The 23,280-nt window shown below is 39.5% G+C and overlaps 1 protein-coding gene across 3 annotated transcripts; it reads right to left on the reverse strand.

The window, feature by feature from the left end:
* Positions 1 to 10,390: 10,390 nt before the first annotated feature.
* Positions 10,391 to 22,347, reverse strand: TAB1 (TGF-beta activated kinase 1 (MAP3K7) binding protein 1). 3 transcript variants are annotated; one of them, XM_026696493.2, is made up of 11 exons: positions 22,210 to 22,347; positions 20,091 to 20,227; positions 19,481 to 19,634; positions 17,498 to 17,584; positions 16,541 to 16,679; positions 16,168 to 16,281; positions 13,694 to 13,805; positions 13,438 to 13,582; positions 12,225 to 12,447; positions 11,735 to 11,891; positions 10,391 to 11,023 (listed from the first exon to the last, which is right to left on the reverse strand). In XM_026696493.2, the coding sequence occupies exons 1-11, from the start codon at positions 22,315 to 22,317 to the stop codon at positions 10,816 to 10,818; spliced, it is 1,584 nt and encodes a 527-aa protein (XP_026552278.2). In that variant the 5' UTR covers positions 22,318 to 22,347; the 3' UTR covers positions 10,391 to 10,815. The 3 variants fall into 3 exon arrangements, with proteins under 3 accessions (XP_026552278.2, XP_087790912.1, XP_087790913.1); XM_087934786.1 differs by lacking the exon at positions 22,210 to 22,347 and adding an exon at positions 22,014 to 22,177; XM_087934787.1 differs by lacking the exon at positions 22,210 to 22,347 and adding an exon at positions 21,522 to 21,591.
* Positions 22,348 to 23,280: the final 933 nt, after the last annotated feature.

Raw genomic sequence — 23,280 nt, forward strand, 5'->3', positions numbered from 1 at the left:
CTTTTAATTGGAAGAACCGTTTGAACTATTGGGGGTGGGAACATTTCACTCCCTTGATATATGTGATGTACATGCCTATTTCCCCAGATTCAGAATTTTCTTATTGCTACCACAGACTTCCAGTAAAAGATATCTTTTCTCTAATTATAAGAGTCTAAGTATTTCTTTCTTGGATTTTGAACGGAGCACCAGCTGACACCATCTTTGCCAACGGAGCAACAAAGATATCATATTAAGGTCATACATAAGGGGAGGGAGTTCACTTTTCCTTGACACACCTTCATTTCAGTGCATGAAAATCTCAGCATTGTCTAGAAATTATAAAATACAGGACGGGCTGTGCTAACATGTTATTACAAGGTATCTGACTGATCTTTGAAGACAAGCAAGGCTGGCCTAGGCAGTCAGAAAAACATCCAATGGAGAAAGCAGTGATAAATCATTTTCAATAATATTGCCAAACCTCACCCTACCCCACCCCAAACAAAAAAGCTTTGAATCATCCAGAGTCGAGGGTGTCTTTACCTACAGATTTACAGATAATCAGAGTTGGAAGGGCTCTTGTGGGCCATCTAGTCCAACCCCGCACCAAAGCGGGAGACCTTACACCATTTCTGACAAATGGCAGTCCCATCTCTTCTTGAAAGTCTTAAGTGATGATACTCCCACAACTTTCAAGAGCAAGCTGTTCCATTGGCTGATGAGTTAGATCTGTGATGGCGAACCTATGGCATGCATGCCACAAGTGGCACATAGAGCCATTTGTGCTGGCACATGAGCTGCAGGCAAACTTAACTCACTGCTCATGTGCATGCCTCCCAGCTGATTTTTGGCCTGTTTGAGGCCTTTTTCGGCCTCCCAGAGGCTTGAGGAAAACTTTTGCAGGGCAAAAAATAGACCCATTTCATCACTTCCTGTATTTCCAGAAATACTGGAAATGACAAAACGGGCCCATTTTTCAGCCTGCAAAGCCTGCAGAAGTTTTCCTCAAGCCTCTGGGAGGTCGAAAAAGGCCTCAAATGGGCCGAAAATCATCTGGAGGGTGTAGTTCAGGTAAGGGGGCAGCAGGGGGGATTGTATGTACATGTGCGGGGGGGCGCACATTGCCTTCTGGGTGCTGGCATGCGAGTGAGCGAGAGCAAGCACATGCACAACTTTTGGCACAGGAGCCCAAAAAGATTAGCCACCACTGAATTAGGTGAATCCCATTGGTCTAAAGATGTGGCATTAAAAATAATAATTTGGACTGAGTTGATGGCATCGGGCCAGCATGGTTTCCCATTTTATTGACAACACTAAAAGAGATTATACTGCAATACCTGGAAAGACATATCGATGTAGGTCAATCTAAAAGCTTCCTAATATGGGTGAAAAATCCTAGAATTACTACCCAGCATGAGTATGCTTGGAGAGAGCCCAATGGTTGGTGTAGGCTGCTCTAGATGTAGTCTTTGCCAATTTTCCATTAAGAGCAAGAGGTAAACCCTTTGGCTTAAAGGTTGAAATGTATCTTTTTCTCTTCCTAGAAATGAAAATGAATGAAGCAAATGACTTAGACAGAAATCAGATTAAACGGAGGACTTCCATAATAAGTGAACTAATGAACTCAAATCCCTTCTGAAAAAGATAATTCCTTCTAAAAGGCAAAGGTTATGCTTTTCCCTCTATTGTTTATTTCTGGATTTATTCTGGACATAAGAGTGCTGAGTGCGAGCACTTAGATGAAACATGGCTTCTCCCATGTTGGACTCCAATACAGAGTCCTAGAGCCTTTGCTGTTTTATGAGTCTTTGTCTCTCACGTACTTTTTTTTTTGGGGGGGGGTCCAGTTGGTCTATGGCTATATGCTTTTACTAAATTAAGCTAGTGGAATTCTAGGGGTGTTGTGGTTCACCGGCAGCAGGTGCAGACAGCTGAAGTCTCTGAGAGTGAGGACTTAGATGAGGGGCCTGTGTGTGATGCAGGGATGGGGCTAGGACAATTGGAGAGTGGGGTGTTGCCTTCGGACCTTGTGGAGTCTGGCAGCAGTGATACAGAGGATCCCAAGGAGCCTGTGCCCAGTGCGCGTGTGTGCAGGGCTGCTCGAAGGAAAGAGCAGCTGCAGCAGCACGGGTGACTCAGGAGTAAGGCTGCAAGGTGATAAAAGCCAGCCCTCAGGTGTTGGGTTCTTTGCAGGAAGCAAAGAAGTTCTTTCAACTCCAAGTTCTTGTGGAAGTCCTGTCTATTCTGGTTTGTTTTTGGAGACTTTAGGTTTTGGATATTTCCCTGCAATTAATCTTGTGTTCTTGGCAGCCTTTCACAACCTTGAAAGGGCTTGCTCTTATCTGGGACAATTAGTTTTAATGACTCTTTGCTGTGAATGAACAAAATTCACAGAGATGCATTAAAAAGGTTTGCTTTTATATATACTTTGTGTTTATTTGATTTGAACGAGGCTTGGGTCAGAACAAGGGGGTATCAAGAATCAGGAAGATTGTACTTGATAGAACTGCAAGTCTCTAGTCTTTGCTGATATACCCTTACAGGTAAAGTAAGATATAAAAATACCGAGGGAAGCTGCAGAACTCTTATTTAGCAGTGAGTTTGCTTTCTTAATTGTCAACTGCAGGAAATCCATATTTTAAAGCTTTCATTTCAAACCTTCACTTGATCTGGATACAGGCAGGTGCTCTAGAGATAAAGTCCCTGCAGCAAGAGACAAGCTCTCGTAGACACTATCTGCAGCATCATTTCCCCCAGGAACTTAGCATGACTGCTGGCCTCATAAGTAATCCCTTTCATATCTTTTACTCCCATAATTGTTTTTGTTCCCTTTGGGCTCATTACTCTTTTGGCCTCCTGCTCCAAAATGGGGCCCCGAAACAATGGCTTTTCTTGATTTATACCATCATCCCCTCAAGGTGTTCAAGGATTGCATTTATTGTTGCGTTGATGCTCTTTTCTCAGCATCTGGTTTAAATTACATTTAGGTCCTCCATCTCTGAACTTTATATCCACCTGTTATTTCCTCTTGTGGCCTTATTCTGCTGAGCAGGATTATACTTGCCTTTCTCCCACCTCCTTTTTTCTCTCTCCTCCTCATCCTTCTGAGATTCCTGATAGGTCTGCCTTTGCTTTGCCTGACACAGTTTGAGAGAGGAAAGCATTCTGTTAGTTCCTCTTAATTTGGTTGCATTGTGTGCCTCCCATACTCTTAAAAGCAACTTTCCCCTGTCTGACCAGTTTGAATTGGACTCTTGAGGCCCACCACTTCCAGCCAGCAAGGGGATGGTGATGTTGAGTCCAAAACATATTGATATTACCCGATTAGAGAAGAGTATCTTTAAGTTCAAGGTGTCCGCATCCTTGAAGCTGAGCTTTGCTTCTTTGACTCCTATAAGCATGATTAGATCAATCTGTTTAATTGGATTTTCATGTGTGGATCTGACCTTTTGAACCTAACAACTCTTTTTCCCATTCATGAACATAAATGAGCAATCAGAAGACATGATAAAAACCCCTTAATTTTAAAAGCATATAGACAGACTTAAGCATAATTTCAACTGCAAAACTGTGACAATCATAGACAAAGCCAAGTCCAAAACTGCTAGAGAATTTCTGGAAGTCTGGCACTCTGACAAACTGGCCATTAATAGACACATAGACATAAACAACATCTATATACTGTGCAAAAGAGACAATCAACAATCAAAAAAGGGAACAAAAAGACCAAAATATCTCCATACCAGTAATCAACACCCCAATGAACATACATTAATACCAAGATTAACATCAGACCAACAATCAAGAAATAAACAAATACCCCAATCAAATTCAACATGGGTCAGGTAAAGATACAGGAATTCTGACAAATTAATATTTGTTTCATTTTGTTTTGTTTTTGCCTGAAAACTGATTTTCAGAATAGGAAGGGAACACTTACCATTTTCTGTACATCTTGCCATAGACTCTGCCTCGTCTCAGTTTTGTTGTGCTTTTTATCTTTGACAATATGCAGCTATTTTGTACACTCGTACTCCCTGCGTTAAATGCAATCATAAGTTTTATTTGTAGCCTCTGGGACTTTCATGCTTGCTTTTGTATATGTGAGAACTATTACCTGGGAATGCAAGGAGTCAACAAAAGTCATGTTGTCCTGTGATTTATCACTGTGAATTAAGCATGCATCTGTACAAACATCTGGAGCCTACATAATGCCAATTTTAAGAAGTTTCACAGTGAAAGTCTTCCAGAATTCAGTAAAAGCCACATGGATATCATTTTCCCCATGGTGAAAAGCTATCTTTTGATAATGGAGCAGACACAATTTAACTAATCAGATTACTGTAACTTTGCACAAAAGTCTGTGGCACATTACTTAGAAAAGGAAAAATTACAACATTACAGCTTTTGCCAAAATAGTGCGTTCCAGAAGTGCCAGGATTACTAGAAAGAGAGAGCCTAAACACATATAGATTTTTTAAAGAAAAAAAAAATCATGCACTGATTTTCACTTTTTTTTAACCATTAACACATTAAGATTAATCAGTGTCATGGTTATAACTAAAAACAAGAATCTGTTCTAAAAATAATAATAATGCTAAATTGTTCTTAGTTTCCAAAGTTATGAATGTTTGTATTCAGTGGAGGAACGTGAAACTTTAAATTGTCACGCTTCTTGGGCGTGGCAGGGGAAAGATACGGTAAAATCTCCAGGCAGAGGTGGTATTTGCCAGTTCTCTGAACTACTCAAAATTTCCGTTACTGGTTCTCCAGAACTGGTCAGAACCTGCTGAATACCCCCTCGGGATGGAACCATATCTTACAAAACATTTCATTACTTCTACTTCATTACTAGATTATTAAACCATAATCTAGTTGTAGCTGGAACTAGAATTACAAAATGAATGTTGCTAGATGAGAGAGAAGGAGAAATAATTTCATCTGGAACCATTCTTTGCACACTTAACGTAGGGCTATTTTCATCAGCTTTGTAGAAGAAAGTACAAACAACATGGTAAAGATTATTTAAACAGCATTGCCTATAGTAAATCCAGATAGATGCACTGAACGGATCATAATCTCTCTAGAGATAATAATCTCTCTCTCTCTCTCTCTTTTCTGAACTACTCAAAATTTCTCAGCATTTTTCTGTTATTGTGGCAATCAGAACTGGACACTGTATTCTGGGGTGGTCTGCAGCATCAAGCAGGGTGATTACTTCCTGTGACCTTGACACTATACCTCTGTTAATACAGCGCAAAATTGCATTGGTTCTTTTGGTGGCAACTGCACATGGCTGGTTCATGATCAATCTCCGGTCCACCAAGGCACTGTAATTCTCCTCATGAGAACTACAGTACTGCTAAGTCAGGTTCTACCTATATGGTATCTATGCACCTGTTTTTTTCCTGCCTACGTGTAACACCTTACATTTCTCAGCACTGAACAACTTTTTGTTGGATAGAGCCCAATGTTCAAGTGTATCAAGATCTTTTTGAATCTTAAGTCTGTCTTCCTAGGTGTTAACATGCTCTTCCCCCTCTGGGTTGCACACAGCTGTTACAAGAGACAAGGAGCAGTATTACAACAACACCTCTAAAGACTTTGAAGTTGGAAATAGAATGGTAAAACAAGGAAGTCTTTTAAAAGATCTCTGAACTCAGAAGAGGTTCCAACTTTGAATTGTTATGCTAAAGGATGTCAATAGACAGATAATAATTCAAAGATCAAATAAAGATGGAAGGATCTCTATGTTTAAAAATACTGTATAGTAGCATTCACTTTTTGTCTTGTTCAATCACTAGTTACAAGTGATGAAACAAAATGCTACCAATGACCATATGTATTACTTTTGCAGTATCCCTCATCACACAATAACAACTCTAACCAGTATGTGTTTCCCTCCACCCTCATCCATAGAGTGGAGAGATTGGAGAGGAAGGGATTACAAGAGGAACTTCAAGTGAATTTGGCCAACTGTTCTTTCCAGAACAAAGTTGTTTTGATTTTACAAAACAAGGAACTGAGTTCCCTAAGTTTATATGACTCTCCTCGGTAAAGGAGAATCCTAGAATCATCCCACAAGTTCCTCCATACAGTGGCAGTCTTCAAGGAGACTCTGGAGCAGCACTCCAAAGTAGTCGGATCAACTGTCCAGCTGTGGCTCAGGGCAGTGGTGGTATTCAATTTTTTTTACTACCAGTTCTGTGGGCGTGGCTTGGTGGGCGTGGCAATGGAAGGGTACTGCAAAATCCCATTCCCTCCCCACCCCACTAACCTGCTTTCCAGCTCCATTCTCCTGTGCAGGGCAACAAAAGAAGGCACAGCTGATCAGCTGGGACTTGGGAGGCAGAGAATAGGTGGGGGCGGGGCCAGTCAGAGATGGTATTTGCCGGTTCTCTGAACTACTCAAAATTTCCGTTACTGGTTCTCCAGAACTGGTCAGAACTGGCTGAATACCACCTCTGGCTCAGGGTTGCAATCACTTCATTGTTGAAAAAGCAGCCATTCTGGAATTTATTTTTCAAATGGACAATATGTCGTGCCTTTCACTTCTTAAACATTTTATTTGATTATTGCCTTTATTAAGGGGGTATGTGTGATGGTTCAGCAATTAAAGTTGCTGAGTTTGTCAGTGGAAAGTTGACAGCCCAGGTTTGAGACCTGAGTGCGGTGCAACAGGGTGACTCCCAGCTGCTGCCCATAGCAGTCTAAAAATATGCAAATGCGAGTAGATAAACAGATACTACTTCAGTGGGAAGTAACAGCATTCAGTGCGCCTTGGCATTTGCTGGCCAGGTGACCATGGTGATGTATCAGGACTTTTTCCCCCTTCGCTAAACTGGGTAGGGGCAGAACTAGCACATGACATATCCGGCCCACGGGCTGCAAGTTTGACACCCCTGATTTAAAGAAATGCAAAGGAATATTCCAGATATGTATGGGGAAGGTAGTGATATCCAGATCTATTCTTCCTGATGCACTCTAAATTTAAACGCAAATAAATCATTTACATAGTTCTTGGCTTATGATGGTAATTTGGACAGAAATTGCCATTGCTAAGTGATGTGGTTTTAAGTGAGACATCACCTGTCCACATTGTTTAGCTCTGGCAATTCCAGCAATCATGATTGTGGTCATTAGCAATGGCTGCATAAGTCATGAAGCAAGGACCTCATGTGATTCTAACTTCCTTCCAGCTTCCCTGTTGACTTCACTTATAGGAGCTGGCAGGGAATGTTGGAAATTGTGATGATGTGACTGTGGAAATGCTGCAACAGCCAGAATTATGATAACTCATCATAAGTACCACTTGTCCACCACTATCATAACTGAACAGTTACTGAATGCATGGCCATAACCAGAGGTGGTATTCAGCAGGTTCTGACCAGTTCTTGGGAACCGGTCAATACCATCTCTGACTGGCCCCGCCAACCCCATCTATTCTCTGCCTCCCATTGAGTCCCAGCTGATTGGCTGGGTCTTCTTTGGCTGCCCTGCACAGGAGAACAGAGCTGGAAAGCAGGTTAGTGGGATGGGGAGGGAATGGGGATTTTGCTGTAAGCTTCCCCCAGGAGTGGCGAAGGAATGGAGAGTTTGCAGTATCCTTCCCCTGGAGTGAGGTGGAACGAAGATTTTCCAGTATCCTTCCCCTGCCATGCCCACTAAGCCAAGCCAAGCCAAACCATGCCCACCAAGCCATGCCCAGAGAAGCAGTAGTAAAAAAATTTGAATCCCATCACTGGTCATAACCCAAGGGCTACTTATAAGAGATAGGAGAATCTTGACACTTTCCTGTGTATGCAATGGCACACATAAAAATGAAACCAGTGCTTAGTTCTCCATCATTTGATTGAAAAATATGTATCAAATAGATCTGTATCATTATACGCCGCTTTTATAGATTTCAAGGCAGCTTTTGATAGGGTTACTAGGACTAAGCTATGGGAGAAGCTGAAAATCACTTCAATTGATATAGACTTCTCCATTTGTTACATGCCTCACATACTAAAACATCCCCCAAAATTAGATGTTATAAGCAAGGGTACCTCTTGAGGTCAGTCAAAACTCAAAAGAGGGTATTTTGGCCCCTTTGCTTTTCAACTTTTATATGACATGGTAAAATGGTTAAATAAACCAAGTTACCTCCCCACCACCCCAAAATAGGCAACCAAAGCATCACCCTGCTGCTCTATGCAGACGATACTGTGATCTTCTCCAGGACACCTGTAGGCCTTAAAAGAGCCTTGCGAGCCCTTGTCCAGTATTGTATTTAGGAGCCTCAGTGGTGCAGTGGTTAGAGTGCAGTACCGCAGGATACTTCTTCTGCAGCCAGCTGCCTACAATTTGGCAGTTCAAATCCCACCAGGCTCAAGGTTGACTCAGCCTTCCATCCTTCCAAGGTGGGTAAAATGAGGACTCAAATTGTTGGGGGCAATAGGCTGACTCTAAACCGATTTAGAGGGAGCTGTAAATTACTATAAAGCAGTATATAAATCTAAGTGCTATAAAGTATCAGAAAGCCAAGGCCTTTGCAAAAAGGCTAAAACTCTACTCATGGTATCTTAATGGTCATACTATAGAGCCAGTAACCACCTTTAAGTACCTAGGGGTATCATCCATGCCACTGGCTCAAGAAAAGTACAAGATGAATATGCAGCTGCCTCTGGCCAAAGATCAGCAAACACCATTCTCTAATTTTTCCGCACAAAGGGAGGATACAATGTCCCTGTCGCAATTAAGTTCTTTCTGGCCAAGTCGCTAGCACAGCTTCTTTACGGGACCTTGCTCAGACTCTCAGCTTCATGTTCCACACCATTGGAAAGAGTTCAATCCAAATTTATTAGAGCAATTCTCCAGATGCCGCATTGTATCTCAAATGCACCTCTGTGCCCTGAGACAGGATTGACAAAAGTCGAAGGAAGAATCTGTGTCGCTTCTTTAAGACTTTGGCTAAAGCTTAATTTCTTCCCACAAGGTTCCGTTAATCCTCCAAGACAAATTCTCCTCTTCATGGATCAAGGCCTTTGAATCCAACCTTGCCAAACTAGGCTTCTCTCCAGTCTCAATACTCAAGTTGGACTTTGACCAAGCAAAACAAACCTCGCAACAAAGGGTAGAGGACATTGAGAGGTAGGTGGACTTATGGAAAGCTCCATCATTTCTGGCTCCAGACTCCATTAGATATGTTGTTACTCGTGCCAGTTATCTTATCCATTATTGGAGACAATGAACCACCAGAAAGCATTATCGCTCACACGGTGCCATGCGCTTTCATCGGCTGTCAGGTACGGCAAGTATAAGAAGGTACCATTGATTGAAAGACTCTGCTTCTATGGCTCAGGAGAGTGGAGACCATTGGACATATATTCCTTCAATGCTCTTTCTATTGAAATATTCAAAAAAAACATCCTCCCAATAATCAATAGGTATCCTAGCCATTCTGGCACTGCTTATCTCCAATGGCTGCTTAAGGACAAACAAGACTGTGATTATGTCGCAGGTGGCTAGATTCTGCACAGCATCACTGGGGATTCATCGGAAACATGTGATTGATACACCATAGCTAGTTTACACAACTAACGTAGCAAACCCTTTTGCATTACTACTCTTTTGCATTTTAGTATTTAATGACTATGGACCTCACGGTTTAAGGATTGATATTATAATATAGTTAGGCCATGTGTAATGGGCAGATTGGATTCCAAATTGTGGTTTTAATGTAGATTTTATCTGTTACTTATTATTTTATTCTAGAATTTTTAATTGGATATTCCTTGAGTATTTTTATTTGTTCTGGTCTCCGACTGTAAAAAACTTGATTTGATTTGATTTGAACTGTGTTGTCCTTGGCACCAAAATAAAAGGTTAGTCTTTTATGAGCCATTGCCTGAACAACGCTATAATGATTCTTGGGCCAGCTATTGATAAGTCAGTGGCTTGGTTCATACATAGCTTCACAACATCCTGTTATTTGCTCATATTTAGATTGGCATGATGTGCAAAACCAAATCTCCCCCCCCCTTTTTTTTTTTACAATGGATCACAAATTGAAATGGCAGGTTCTTTCATTCTATTACACTTTAGCAAAATTAGTGGATCAGTATTTGAGATTATGTATGTGTATATCATCTATTCTTTTAAAAGGTATCTGTTCTTGAAGCTCTAAAATGATTAAAACCTAGATGGTATTCATTCCTTAGGAGCTCTACAGCAGGAACAGAGGATATATGCTTATCGGGGTATCAAATTCACATTGTCATGTGACTTATCGGGACTTTCCCTTCGCTAAACTGGGCGTGGGCATGGCCAACACATGACGTATCCAGCCCATGGGCCAGAAGTTTAACATCCCTGCTGTATATCATCACGGATTAAAATTTGTTTCACAAAAATGGCAAGAGTAATAACTATAAGTTATCATTTATTTTGCAAATCAGAGGTATCTTTCATATCGTGATAAGTATTCCCACATTTATTCCTTCAACAAGATGCATACACATACATATATACATACATACAACACACACTCTTTGACAGATACTTGTTGTGGACTTATCCATAAGAGAAGTCTGGCTGCTGACTATTCTTCTACAGCCATGAAGTAAGGGTTTGCAACCCTCTCTAATGCCACAAGATTTCACAGTGGAAGAGACCATTAGAAAAGAATTCAACATGCGTAAATATGCTCGACAGGTTGATGAGAATAATCACATTAGCAATTTGTTCCAAAGTCTCCAAAAGATCATGCTTTGTAGAAAAATGTTACGTCAGCCAAGAGATGAATTGCAACCTACTGCCTGGTGGGACTTCACAGGAGTTACCCTCCATGCATTATTGCACAGTGAGTGTCCCCTGTTCATTGTGGTCCATGTTCCAAAGGCGGTAAAACTCTGCAAAGTCTACATAGGATTCAACACGCCCATCTTCATCCGGCCTGAGAGAATGAGAAGGACGAGAACGGAAAAGGCCTCCATCTGAGCTTGAGCTGCTACTCTGCGTATGAGTGTTAGTAGACTGAAGAGTCACAGTAGGACTTTGACTGTAAGCAACGCCATGAAGTGAGGGGAAAAAAAAAAAAAGCAATCATTCACTCAGTCTTCACAAATGACATAGCAAAGATAATTTACAGTGAGGCCTCGCAAAGCCTCCCCCATCCCCAAGGCCCCTCTGCACAATCACTTAACAGCCACAATAGGGAAAACTGGGATTGTGATAATTGAGCAAGGTGATCACATGGATGTCTCACTTAATTTGGAGACCCTAGGAGAGCAGGTTTAGATTCTGAAAGGCTTTTTAGATTTAACGTTGTCCCTGTCCTTGCTGACACCAATTCTTATCAGTTTTTAGCTGATGAAGTACTCTGGGCTCTTTTCATATGTACTACTTGCAAGCCAGATTTTTTCTAAACCCATGTCTGTGACTTTCATCCCTTCCCCCCATACAGGACTAATTTCTCCTTTATCTGTTTTAGCCAATTGTTCAAGCTTGTCTAAGCTTGTCTTTGGAATTTTCTCTTTTTCTTTTAAAGTGTTAGCCATTTCTAGTTTTGTGTCATTGAAAAATTATGTAATTATTCTCTAAATTCTTTGAGAAAAGAGGTCAGTTTGAGGCCATTAACAAAAATGTTGAACAGCAGAAGGCTTGGAAATTTACACTAAGCAGCAGCTAGAAAAAAATGTAACATGTCTAATATCCCATGGGTAACAGGAATAAAAGGAAACAGGGAATAAAACTTAAAGGGAACATTTACTTTGTAAGTGTGGGGGTGGCTTCATCCAGCGTAGAGCTACTGTGGGCACCATTGACCATCTGACCTTGGGAAGGCATCACAAGTGATAAAGTCACACTGGTCTTGCTTGTGCTCTGAGTACTAGAGTATGGCACTGACACTGGATAGACACGACCACCTACAGGTACAGAAATACATCATGAAAAGAATGAGTAAATTGGAAAATGCCAGTAGCTTTGTTCTAAAATTTTCCCCCTAAACGTTAAAAACACGGCCCTTTAATCCAATGATGAATACCTTACACTGTTAATGAAAAAAAAATAGCATTATGGCTGCTTCACACTATCCTAAGCCGAATCTAAATCTCACAAGGTGTTCATAATGTTTCTTTTTATGTGCGCCTCTTTTTTTATATTTTTCTCTTTCACACAACCAACTGGGGGAAGAGTACAGGTCTGATGCTATCTTTCACGCACAATTTCTGTCATAGAAATATTTAATTTTCCCATACCTTGTGTTGGAGTCAGTGTGGGCTGGCTCATCTCCCCTAGAGGGTACCCAAAATTTCTTACTAGGACTGTCATGTCTTCATGACGAGAACAGAATTTGGACCGTTCACCACCACTGGCGTAGGTATCACAGTGAATACGCTTAACTCGATCCACAACTGCTTGAGCCACAGAATCCAATGAAGTTTGTTTGGCAAACTCTGTGGCAATCATGGCTGCAATTTCCTGGAAAAGGAAGAGGTTTACAGAAAAAATATGTTGGCAGTAATGGGATTAATGGGAAGCCCCAAGGATGTTCCTCCCATCACTTGGGAGTTACTTATTTGTGAGCAGCCCCAAAGCAACTTCAGTTTAGACAACGGTGGGGGAGTCCTGCCCCAAAGCAGGCGCCAAGCAAAACAAGTATCCTATGAACAAAACCCTGAGAATCAGATTGCGCATGCATGGAGGGCACACATGTTGCATTTTTAGGCTCAAGAGCCACTATCTGACAAGTACTATTTGTTTTATTACTTGATTTAATGTTGCAGGACATAATGGAAAATAATGGGCCAGAGATATAATTTTGAGCTATTGATCAACGAAAAGCCTATATTGTGAAATAGCTTCGGTTTAAAAGTAGCATCTAATCCTAGTTCTGGGTAATCGTGGTCTCTCATTACTGCATCAAATCAATTCTGAAGAAATATTTTTAAAGTGCAGATTCAAAAAATGAATTTGATTTTACCCAGAATGCTTACAAGGAATTTGATAAAATTAAAACTACTATTTACTTCTGATGCAATCACAACTTCTGATATTTTATGATGGTTAAAAGGTTCTTAAATTAACATCTTAGGCATCTAAGCCAGTAACGCTTCTTTACCTGAAGAATTTGATAGGGTTGATGGGGTTATTATATGACCCCTGGAATAATCCGCTTATCGTGTCCCAAGACAAACCAATGGTAGTTGCAGTTTAGAATAAAAAATCAGTTTTCTACATTCTAAATATAACATTAATAAAACACCAGATTTTGTTCTGTATATACTGCACATCTTAGAATATTCGGTTCTCTCTAAATTATTGGCCAGGCCTTTATAAGAATGGCTCATTTATAATGCTGTACCGTTATCCACAGATTATAAGCACTCCAAAATTGAAACTCTTCCCTTTAGATCTGAAGACAATAATGTGGCACAAAAGGAAAGTTTTTAATTGCTGTGGAGTGTCTACCTGATTGGCTTGTCCAGGTCCATGAGCAGCATCTAGAGCTTTGTAGAGTCCTTCTGACATGAGCACAAGAAAGCCTGTGACACCATCTAATGGGTGCCCGCCATGGATTTCAGGCTCTGCTATGATTGGCTTAGATTTTGCAGCACTTCAAAGAGAAATCTCAATTAGTACTATATAATGCAATGAAAAAGGATTTGGCAATAGAATAAAATCAAATAGAGAAATAAGAGTAAGATGCAAATAAGCTTTATCTTACCTAAGAAATTCAATATCACTGTAGCCATATTTGACCTTATAATCTCCAATACGCCGAGTACTTTCTTGCCCACCTATGGTTCCTACTTGCTTTATTTTTGCTGCATCTAAACCTGCCAGGATATAAAATAAAAGCCTCATTGATTTAGGTACGTGTTCTAAGAGTTTCCAAGTCATTTGCATTTCCAGCAATGTCAGCTGGAAAACTAACTAACCAATGAGGGAAAAGATCATGGACTCAGAAAGGAGTACAAGACAGAGAACTGACTTTCATCTTTAGTTATTTATTGAAAAGAAAGTGCAGACTCATATTCTAAACACTGCTTCTTATCCTGGATGTTCTTATACCATCTAGTACAGGAGTGTCAAACTCGCGGCCCAAGGGCTGGATGTGTCAGGCGCTGGCCACGTCCACCCCTGGTTTAGCAAAGGGGGGGAAGTTGTGATACAGCACGTGACAATGTGTCGTCGGGAGTTTGACACCTCTGAAAACATAGTATACATTGCCTTCATAAATTACAACTACAAATCAGAGAATTCAGAAATTTTTTAATATACTTCAAAATACTTTAATCATATATCAGTTCATTTCATACAGCAATGTAACCTAAATCAAAATATTTATATTTATTTTCCTCAGATTTATCATTCATTTTTCTACCTCACCATAAGAGCTGTGCATTGACTTGATTACTACAAAGGAAAAATTGAGAGCTATCTAAGAAATCTTAGTTTAAGATGCAAATAAAATCAAGAATAATTTACTTAAGTCAGTTTTGAGGGGAATATTGAAATTTCCTGTGTCTAATGCAATGATATGATTTATGAGGTTTATTTCCAACACCTGGTTTTTCAGCAACTATACTGTTCTGTTAAATAATTCCAAGAACTTCTGAAAATTTTTTATCTGAGTTATTAATTCTGAAATTAGCTAAAATCTAGGTGTACCAGCAGGCTGTGTTGGTTGTGAATAGCAGCAGAGCAATCAAGCACAGCATAAAAACAAGTATGCTTCCTGCCAAGCAGAAAAAGATGAGATAATGTTCTCTAATCTTGGGCTAATCTTAATTTTGAATTATTATTATTTATTTAGAAAGCAAACATAGATGAAAAAACAATGTTTGAGAGAGCCCAAAGCTCAACTGTAGAACATCTGTTTTGTACACAGTAAGCCACGGATTCCACATTTATCACCTTCAATTGAAAGATTCAGGAAAGGAGGTAAAAGACACCTAACTCAAAACCTCTACAGATCAAAATAATACCTAGATGAGGGGGAGCTGGAGAAAATAATTTGTTACCATAATTTACCTCTCAAAAGAACACATCATACAAAATGATTTCCAAATATGCCTACAGTGATTAGTAACATTTAGCAAAAAGCTCTTCTTGGGAATTTTATTTGCTATCCTCTTAACAATTTGGATGTGAGCAGCCATTTAATAGTGTTCTCTGGGTAAAGAAAAGAAAAAAGAAAAGGACACAGCAAGAGTTTGGGTTTTTTGTTTTGTTTTTTTGGCTTATTACACAATTGTTGAATGTCTACTTTTCCAGAGATCAATAAATGCCTGAGCTTAGGAATACCTGAATACAACAGAAAGCCATTTAATTAACCCGAGTTTTACTCCTAGTAGCTGTATAGGTAATGGCTCACCTACTGAAGGCAACTAGGTTCTTTGGTGAATGTTTTTCTGTACCATGTATTCTCTGTAACTGGGAATACTACAGCTGAGATCAAATAAAATATTAGTTTTGCAACCTGTGATGGCAACAAAAGCTCTTTTTCATCTACTCTGATATTCAGATATTCAATTATATATTTCCTATAGTGGGAAGGAGAGAGATTACTACCTTCACCTGTTCAATTAGGCATGCTTTAGCTTGACACTGCTAACCAGAGAAACCATCAATAAACAGTGATACTCTGTAAGGAAACAAAACAAAAAAAATCTTATTTTGGAATCTCTTCACCCTACTGCAGGGAAGTAATCTGGGATCTATTTACAAAACTCACAATACTTTTCCAAAACCCTCATATATTTTGTTTTATCCAGCTTGTTTCAAATTAAAATGCCAATTCCTGAGGATGGTGGGGGCTTTTAAAGCATTCTTCTAGAATTTTTTTCCTCTGTGGCTTTGCCTATTTCTGCATCATAGCTTCAGCCAACTGCTTGTGTGATTATTTTTAAATAGTTAAGAATCAAAGACTTGCATATGACTTGGGGTTACTAGGCATTTAAAGGTTCCCAATAATAATTCATAGTTTTCAAGAGAGTTCAAGTAACCCAATGCACCATATCCATGGTTTATTTCCTTCCACTTTGTCAAGCATATTAATTTTAACTATTTCATCTTATATTCACCTCACCTTGCCAAATTATATGAAGTCAGTCTTTATTTGATCCAAAATCAATTTGACTTGATTTTGTTGTGAGTTGTGGTGTTCTTAGTAATTGCCAGAAGAACGTTTCTTACCCAGTTGTGAAAAGCGGAATAATTCATCTTCATTCTCGGTAGTGTGATCCATATTGAGCTGTGTCACTTGCAATCCATCCATGGTAGATTTGCACAAAAGTGCACGGTTTGTTCCTGTAAAGAGAGAACGTACAATGTAAAGCCAGAAACTGTAACTGACTACTACCAACCTATGACCAAAAAATCTTTTTTGTTTCTTGCTAGGAAACTCTACAATTCCAAGCAGTTTCACAGAGCTATTTTTTGTAGTCATTTGAGAAGTTAGAGAAGCATTTTCCTTGGACAAATATATTGTCATCCAACCAACCAACGCTCATCAATTAATGCTGGACTCAGAAAGCACCAAGTCAAAAAGCGTAGAAGAGGAACACACCTACATTAGCGATATAAAGTTTGTTGTTAAGAATCACTGCCACAATGGCCATGGCTCCTCCAGAGATTTCCTTTTCTACACACTTCAACCTCTCCAAAATTTTCTGGTACTGAGGAGGAAGCTGGTGATGGAGAACTCCCTAGAAGACAAAGCCATAACTAAGCTTATCAACAATATAGTTCGGAAATCTTCCATACACCAAAAGAATTGCTCAGTTTATATTTTTCTTCACCTATGTACATATATATCTGTCAAGTAAGGAAAATACATCATGCACTTGACAAAAGTCGCTCCAGTCCACAAAGTTTATGCCATAATAAATGTGCTAGTCTTCTAAACTGCTAGCACATTTTTAATACAAAAGGAACAATCACATAACAGCATTTGACAGGATCAAAACAAGCTACGAAACAACAAAGGCATTCAACTGTATTTAGCCTAACCATCTCTGTATTAGGTCAGGATTATTAAAACATTTCCCTCTCAAAATACTTGTGTTATGCATGAAACAGAATTTCCAATTAATTTAATAGTTATAAACATAAGACATTAAAGGGCTTTTTTTGTGTGTGCCTTTGAGTAGGTGTTGCCCGGACAAGTCCTTGCAGTTCTTTTGACAAGGTTTTAGAAGTAATTTGCCACTACTTCCTTTTTAGGGTTGGGAGAGAATGATTGAGTCAAGATCACCCAGTTTGCTTCATGTCTAAGGCTCACAATCTTCTAACCTTTAACCACTATACTGAAGTACCTCTCAAAGAACTGCATTATTGCTTAATTATTTAATGGATTACAAGGGCCTAGTTTTGTGCATACAGTATTTATAGTCTATTATTCCAGCTTCTACTCACCTAGCACTTAGCTACCCAAATTCTAAAATAACACATAAGCAATTAGGGTTTCCAAAAATAAAACGGGAAATCAATATTCCTGGAATTGCGTAGTAAGATGTGGAGTTACCTCTGGTAACTGAGATTGGAGGCTGGCTTTTTCTGCCAATGCATCATCAATGGACTCCAAGAAACTTCTTTCTACCACATCGAAGGCCTGAGGAAGTACCAGAAATAGATCAATAGAAACAGCTATTAGATCCCCCAATATTTATAGCCAGCTATATAGAAACGATCAGGATTCTTTCTGTCAAATATTATATCATTTTCTAGGAATTCCCTAAATGTGGTCATACCAAAGAGAATAAATCTGTGGGAATACATGTTACATCTTTGTTTGTGCCAAAACCTCCCACTACTCTCCTCAGGACATAATTGCCAGTATAAATAAATAAAATAGTCAGATAAAGAAAATAGAAGTATTAAAAAATAACTACAAGGTTTGAGTGTTGGCTTCAGATATTCAAAACTAGTCATTTTCCTCAATAAATAAATGAGCAAGTGTAATATTTTCAACTCATTTAATTGGATTGTCTTTATCTAGTTTTAGGACTGATGTGAAAATACATCACGTATGAAGTTATATCCATGCAGAGATATTGAAAATTCAAAAGGGTTCACAAACTTTTAAGCACCACTATAGCATTTGGGCTAATTGTTCAAACTGCAGTCTCTAGTTTAAACTTTTGACAGTACGTTTGCTTTCTGATAAAAGGTACAAGGTGAACAGGAAGAAGGACTTGCCAATTCTGAAGTGTCAATTGTTAAATGGTCTCTCCAAGGCACTTCTACTGCCTTTTTTTGATATCACACAAAAGCATATCTATTTTCAGGGACACCCTAAACCCACAAATTATTTTTTTACCAAACCCTTTAGAATATTTGCCAATTTTGTCATAGATTTGTTTTTAAACTGATTTTGCATTTTTAACATATCAGGAAATAGAAATGGGGCACCCATGTATACTAAGGTCTTTGTAACTTTACTAAATGGTACTTGGCCCTATTTTAAAAACATGCATTTTAAGAAACTTTCTATTGCTACTACTACTATTTTAGAGTTCTTAGCACAGTATAAATACAATAATGATTTTCATTACATGAAAAGAATGCTGAACTTTTGTGTAGCTTTAATTTAAAGATGCACCCTAAAAAAGAAAAGTGTGTTTTTTCTAGGGACAGCCACCAAAGGATTTCATTGGCTAATTTAAGATTATTTTTTGAAGATTTTAATTTATCAGTTTTTCCACAATTGGGCATTTACTCCATCAATTATGAAATGAGAACCAAATATAAACCTCTAACAATTATATTGGAAAGTGACATTGAGAACCTGGCAATTACTTTTATATTTGAATAGCAAAAACATTTTTTTATTTCCTGGCTCATGTGAAACTAAAACATCTTTGGACTTCATTGAACTTATATTGGATTTTGATGCTAAGTCCCATAAATATATAAATTTGTGGGATGTTCTGTTCAAAAACATGGGAAGATCTTTGAATAATTATTTAAATCAAGGATTTTTAATAGCTACAGATAATATTTTTCTTTGTTAACACATATCAGTAGCAATATATTCAACATAGCAAGTTTTTACTTCTCAGTATGGATCAGACAGCTGTTTCAGAGAAATCTCAATCTCATTTTTATATTGTCTGTTATTAAAATTAAACCAGGTCCATATCAGAAATTGAAAAACTGAATTTACTGATATTTCTAAGTTATGGAATAAAGAGTTGAATACTTAATAATGGATTATCAATGGGTCTAAATGTTTAAATATTACTTCTTTAAATTTGAATTTGAAATCAAATCTTCAAAAGATTTTATTCCAAGCCTACTGAAGTCCTCAGAATATGTATCAGAAAGCATAGACAATAAATTGTTGGTGTTATAAAAACATCAGGGTATATTGATTCAAATGATTTACGTCTGGTTTTGGAAGAATACGATTTCATAATTTGTTGGATATTATTGTTTTCTTTCCTATTCTTTTATTTTTCATTTACAAATCCCAAAACAATTATACATAAAGAGAAGGTTTTATTACCTGTAACAGGATTCTGCGCACCTCTGCCTCATCCTGCTCTGCATTCAGCTGGCCCAACAGGAGTTCTGCAGAAAGCCGCTCTCCCACAAAGTTTGTGATTCGGTTACCATCATAACCATTAAAGACTCCATAGAGGTAGCAATTATTTTCACTTCTGTCAAAATGAGTCAAGATAGGTAAGCAGTGCTCTTTCTCATGTAATCAGAGTAACAGCCACAGAAAACCAAATGAAAGAATGAGAAAATTGTATCCTTGTTCCAGGGGTGTCAAACTGAAGGCCCACAGGCTGGTGCTTAGATCTGGCCCGTGAGGCCATCCTGGAAACAACAAAGGACCAGCCCGCAGTCCCTCTGCCAGCGAAAATGGAGCGGCCCTCCCGAGCTCCATTTTTGCTGACAGCGGGTTGCAGGAGGCTGTCGCAGCCAAAATGGAGCTTGGGAGCCCGTTTTCACTGGCAATGTGCTCAGGCCACTGCAGGTGTCCCACACAAGTAACAAGCTGGCCATGCCCATCTCAGCAGTCAAAAACTGATGCAGCCCTCAACGAAATCTAATTTGACACCCCTGCCTTGTTCAATTGAACAGTTCCATTCAAATTTGTGGCTACTTACCTGAATTTCAACCAATTGTCCTCTAAGGGATGGATTTCAGTGCCCTTTCCATCAGTAGTGTAGGAACGATTAGAAGCTGATCCAACACCAGAGAGCAGACATAGCGGCAGGTCATCTGTCCAGCTTGAAAGCTGCTCCTAAATATTTACAAGAAAAAAGCTCCATTTCTCAATAAAAGCAAATGGAATAAATGATATATTAATCAGAATGCTTATTAGAGTGCTAGTAGTTAAAATACTTAAGATCCTCTTCATACTTATATAGATCTTGCCACCTCAACCATATTGTCTCCGCTATTGCATCACTCTTACTGCCTGCCTGCTTCTTGAAGCTTAACTCCAGATATTAAATGCCCATGTCGGCATATGCTATACTACCATCTGAAAATACATAACTTGTCCTGTAAAACTAGTAAGAGGCATACATTTTACTTATCATCATTTAATTGTTTTGCAATGCATAGTTCAGACAATACTCCTCTTGCATTTTTAAAATAGTTATCCTCCAGAAAGTCACAACTCTTCTCCCCCAGTATATACATGGATTGCATATTTGTCTATACACCACAGAACTGTAACATCTTCATTTGGAATAATCTTCCCTAGAAATACTGCATAAATATTTATAAAGTAGTTCCTTTTTTATATGGATCTAAGGGCAAGAGTGCAAATCGTGCAGGTTGGAAGCTGCAAGCTCACTGAAATCTGCAAAATTCTTTATTTAGATCTTGATAGGCACCACTCATGACTAATGCTGAATTGAGTTTGACTATATTGTATATGCCAGAGCCGGAAATAGAAATATTTTGTTATATTATTAATATCATAAGAGCACCAGAAGCTGTTTTACTACCAATGTTTTTCTTTTAACCTTTATACTGAGAAAATTGTCCCAACAAAGCTGATGCAAAATAGGATTGTAGAATATAATGCACCAAGAACATAAGTAGTACAACTGGAGTAGCTTACGAGTGATGCTGTATCTTATGAGTGACCATGTTTTGATTTCACTTAATCTCTTTCCCTGATAAATAGAATAAGGTGTATATTCCTGAGGAGAGTTGGAGTGGGAAAACATTTTTCATTTTTATGTACATTTTGTGAAAATTATGAGCATGAAGTTGCTCCGATTCAGTTAGTTTCTAATTTGCAAGTTTTATTACCAACTGTATCCAGAAGAAAAAAGAGGAAAGGGGGAAGAAAACACAGCAGGATATCTGGTTTCATTCAAAAGTTTGAGAGACAAGTTAGGATCTAGCCCTGGAAGGTGCTTTTTTTCCAAAAGGCAACTGGACTTGGGTGGGGAGTTGAAGACATTTAACTTCTCATCCAAGAAGCTTTTTCCACTCAGACTGGATGGTGGGGATTGAAAGGATTTATAGTCCTTGCAGACAGCTGGTCATTTGCATTTTTTAGGGGTGATTAAGGTTACCTGGAGGTTTATCTGTGTCATCAGGGTCACCCAAATGATTCAAATGGGTGTAGAGCCCTCTTGGAACTGTTGAAAAGACTCTGTTGTAGACTGGAGATAGAGAGATGATGTTGTCCCCCCCACCATCTGTTGAGAGAGGGCTGTTCAATTTTGATTTTGTCCAGTTGCCTCTTGAAAAAAAGCACCTTTGGGACAACCATGACCTGGATGACTGAGACTCTCCACAGACATTTAGGATCTCTAGCCTATTTACACGCCCTACATTTTGCAGCTTACGGGAATGGGGCGCACCCGCCTTTCGCAACGGTGCCCCTTCTGGCTGTGTTGGCTGCAATGCCTATACTTCTCAGCCCAGCCTCCCGCGGGTGTTATCTTGGCGCATAGAAAACCAACGCACCCCAAAATGCGACCTCGCTGCTGCCTGCGTCATTTAAAGGAGACCCCCCCCCCCCCCGCCCTTGGCTCCGGCTACTAAGGGAGCACACCGTGCACCTCTGCCTGCACGCCCATCCCTTCCATTACTGTTGCAGGAAAGCATCCTTCCGTGTGTGGGCAAGGCAGGGGAACCAGAAGCCCGCGAGCCACCCTACTCTTCTCTTAAATCCGGGACTGGTACTTTCTTCCGTCCGTTCCCCCCGCCGCCGCCGCGCTCCTCCCGTGATCCCATAGAAAAAGCAGAGGTGCTCACACTCTGCAGAAGACTCCTCCTTACTGCCGCCATCTTTACGCAGAAGCAATACCCTCCTCCCACCCATCGTCGGGAAAGAGTGGTAGGATCGGGCTGCAGGATGGCCATTGGATGTAGTTTTAGCCTGCGGAATTTCCCTCGGTCGACAGCGCCCTCGAGAGGAGGGGAGGAAGTATTGAGGCTCGTGGCTTTGCTCGTCTGCGTTTTGTCTTGCGTATCGGATTTTTTTTTTAAAGAAAAAGACTACTGTATACGCTATCTATTTGCAGCAGAAATTTGTCAGTGTAGTCCTCGGCTACCACAATGGATGTGCTGTTATTTTGCAGATAAAGCAGGAGGAGCGCCGCGGACATCAGCACCAACTGGCTTTCTATATTCAATTGATCATATATTTCTAAGCCTTGCACTGAATCGTACTATTTGATCAGCAACGGCTGCACGTTGTACATTTTCACAGAATTGGGGGCGTTTAAGTCTGCGAATCCACATCTTAGATAATCTCTGAGAAATTTCGGTAGCCCGCAAGATATTATCTTGTGATAATTGCATGTTACCTTTGGTGCCTTCTTACTGCAATTCTACTTAAGTTTTAAGTGTACCACTTATTTCCAAATTGTAGTATAGTGTTTAAGGTCCTGGCTTCAGTCTGGAGAGATGGATTCCAGGTGCTTTTCATAGAAAGTCCTACTTGGTTTATGGCCAGTCACTTTCACCCTGACCTATCTGCCAAGGTTGTTGTAAGGATAAAAGGATTAAATGAGGGGAGTTCCCTATGAGCTCTTGGAGAAATGGGAAATGAATGAGTCTGACAGGCCTTACCAAGCCAGGTTTTAGGTGCAAGATAGCCGCTCTACTACGGTTGTCCCCAAAAGACCCAAAAATGAAACTTGCAGAACTGTAAATTAAATGGATTATTTCTTGAATGGGCTGGAAAGGGTTAGTAGATGGACAAGCTGGCCGTGAACCTGAGATCTGTGCTGAAATGCTTTGGAAATTGGTAAGAGAAGGCTTCTTGCCATTACAATACCCTAACAATTCAGTGTCATATACAGGTAGGCCTCGACTTACAAC

This window comes from Pseudonaja textilis, chromosome 5, assembly GCF_049901715.1.
Source record: "Pseudonaja textilis isolate UNSWEBS1 chromosome 5, rPseTex1.2, whole genome shotgun sequence".
Taxonomy (NCBI): Eukaryota; Metazoa; Chordata; class Lepidosauria; order Squamata; family Elapidae; genus Pseudonaja; species Pseudonaja textilis.

What these genes read in the sequence shown, in the direction of transcription:
- TAB1 (XM_026696493.2), bottom strand. Translation starts at nt 22,317, where the DNA reads ATGGCCATCCTGCAGCCCGATCCTACCACTCTTTCCCGACGATGGGTG. An exon ending in ACTTTATATCGCTAATGTAG is followed by an intron (nt 16,282 to 16,540) that starts GTGTGTTCCTCT and finishes CTCTCTTTACAG; the next exon opens with GAACAAACCGTGCACTTTTG. An exon ending in GCCACCCCCACACTTACAAA is followed by an intron (nt 11,024 to 11,734) that starts GTAAATGTTCCC and finishes CGTTGCTTACAG; the next exon opens with TCAAAGTCCTACTGTGACTC.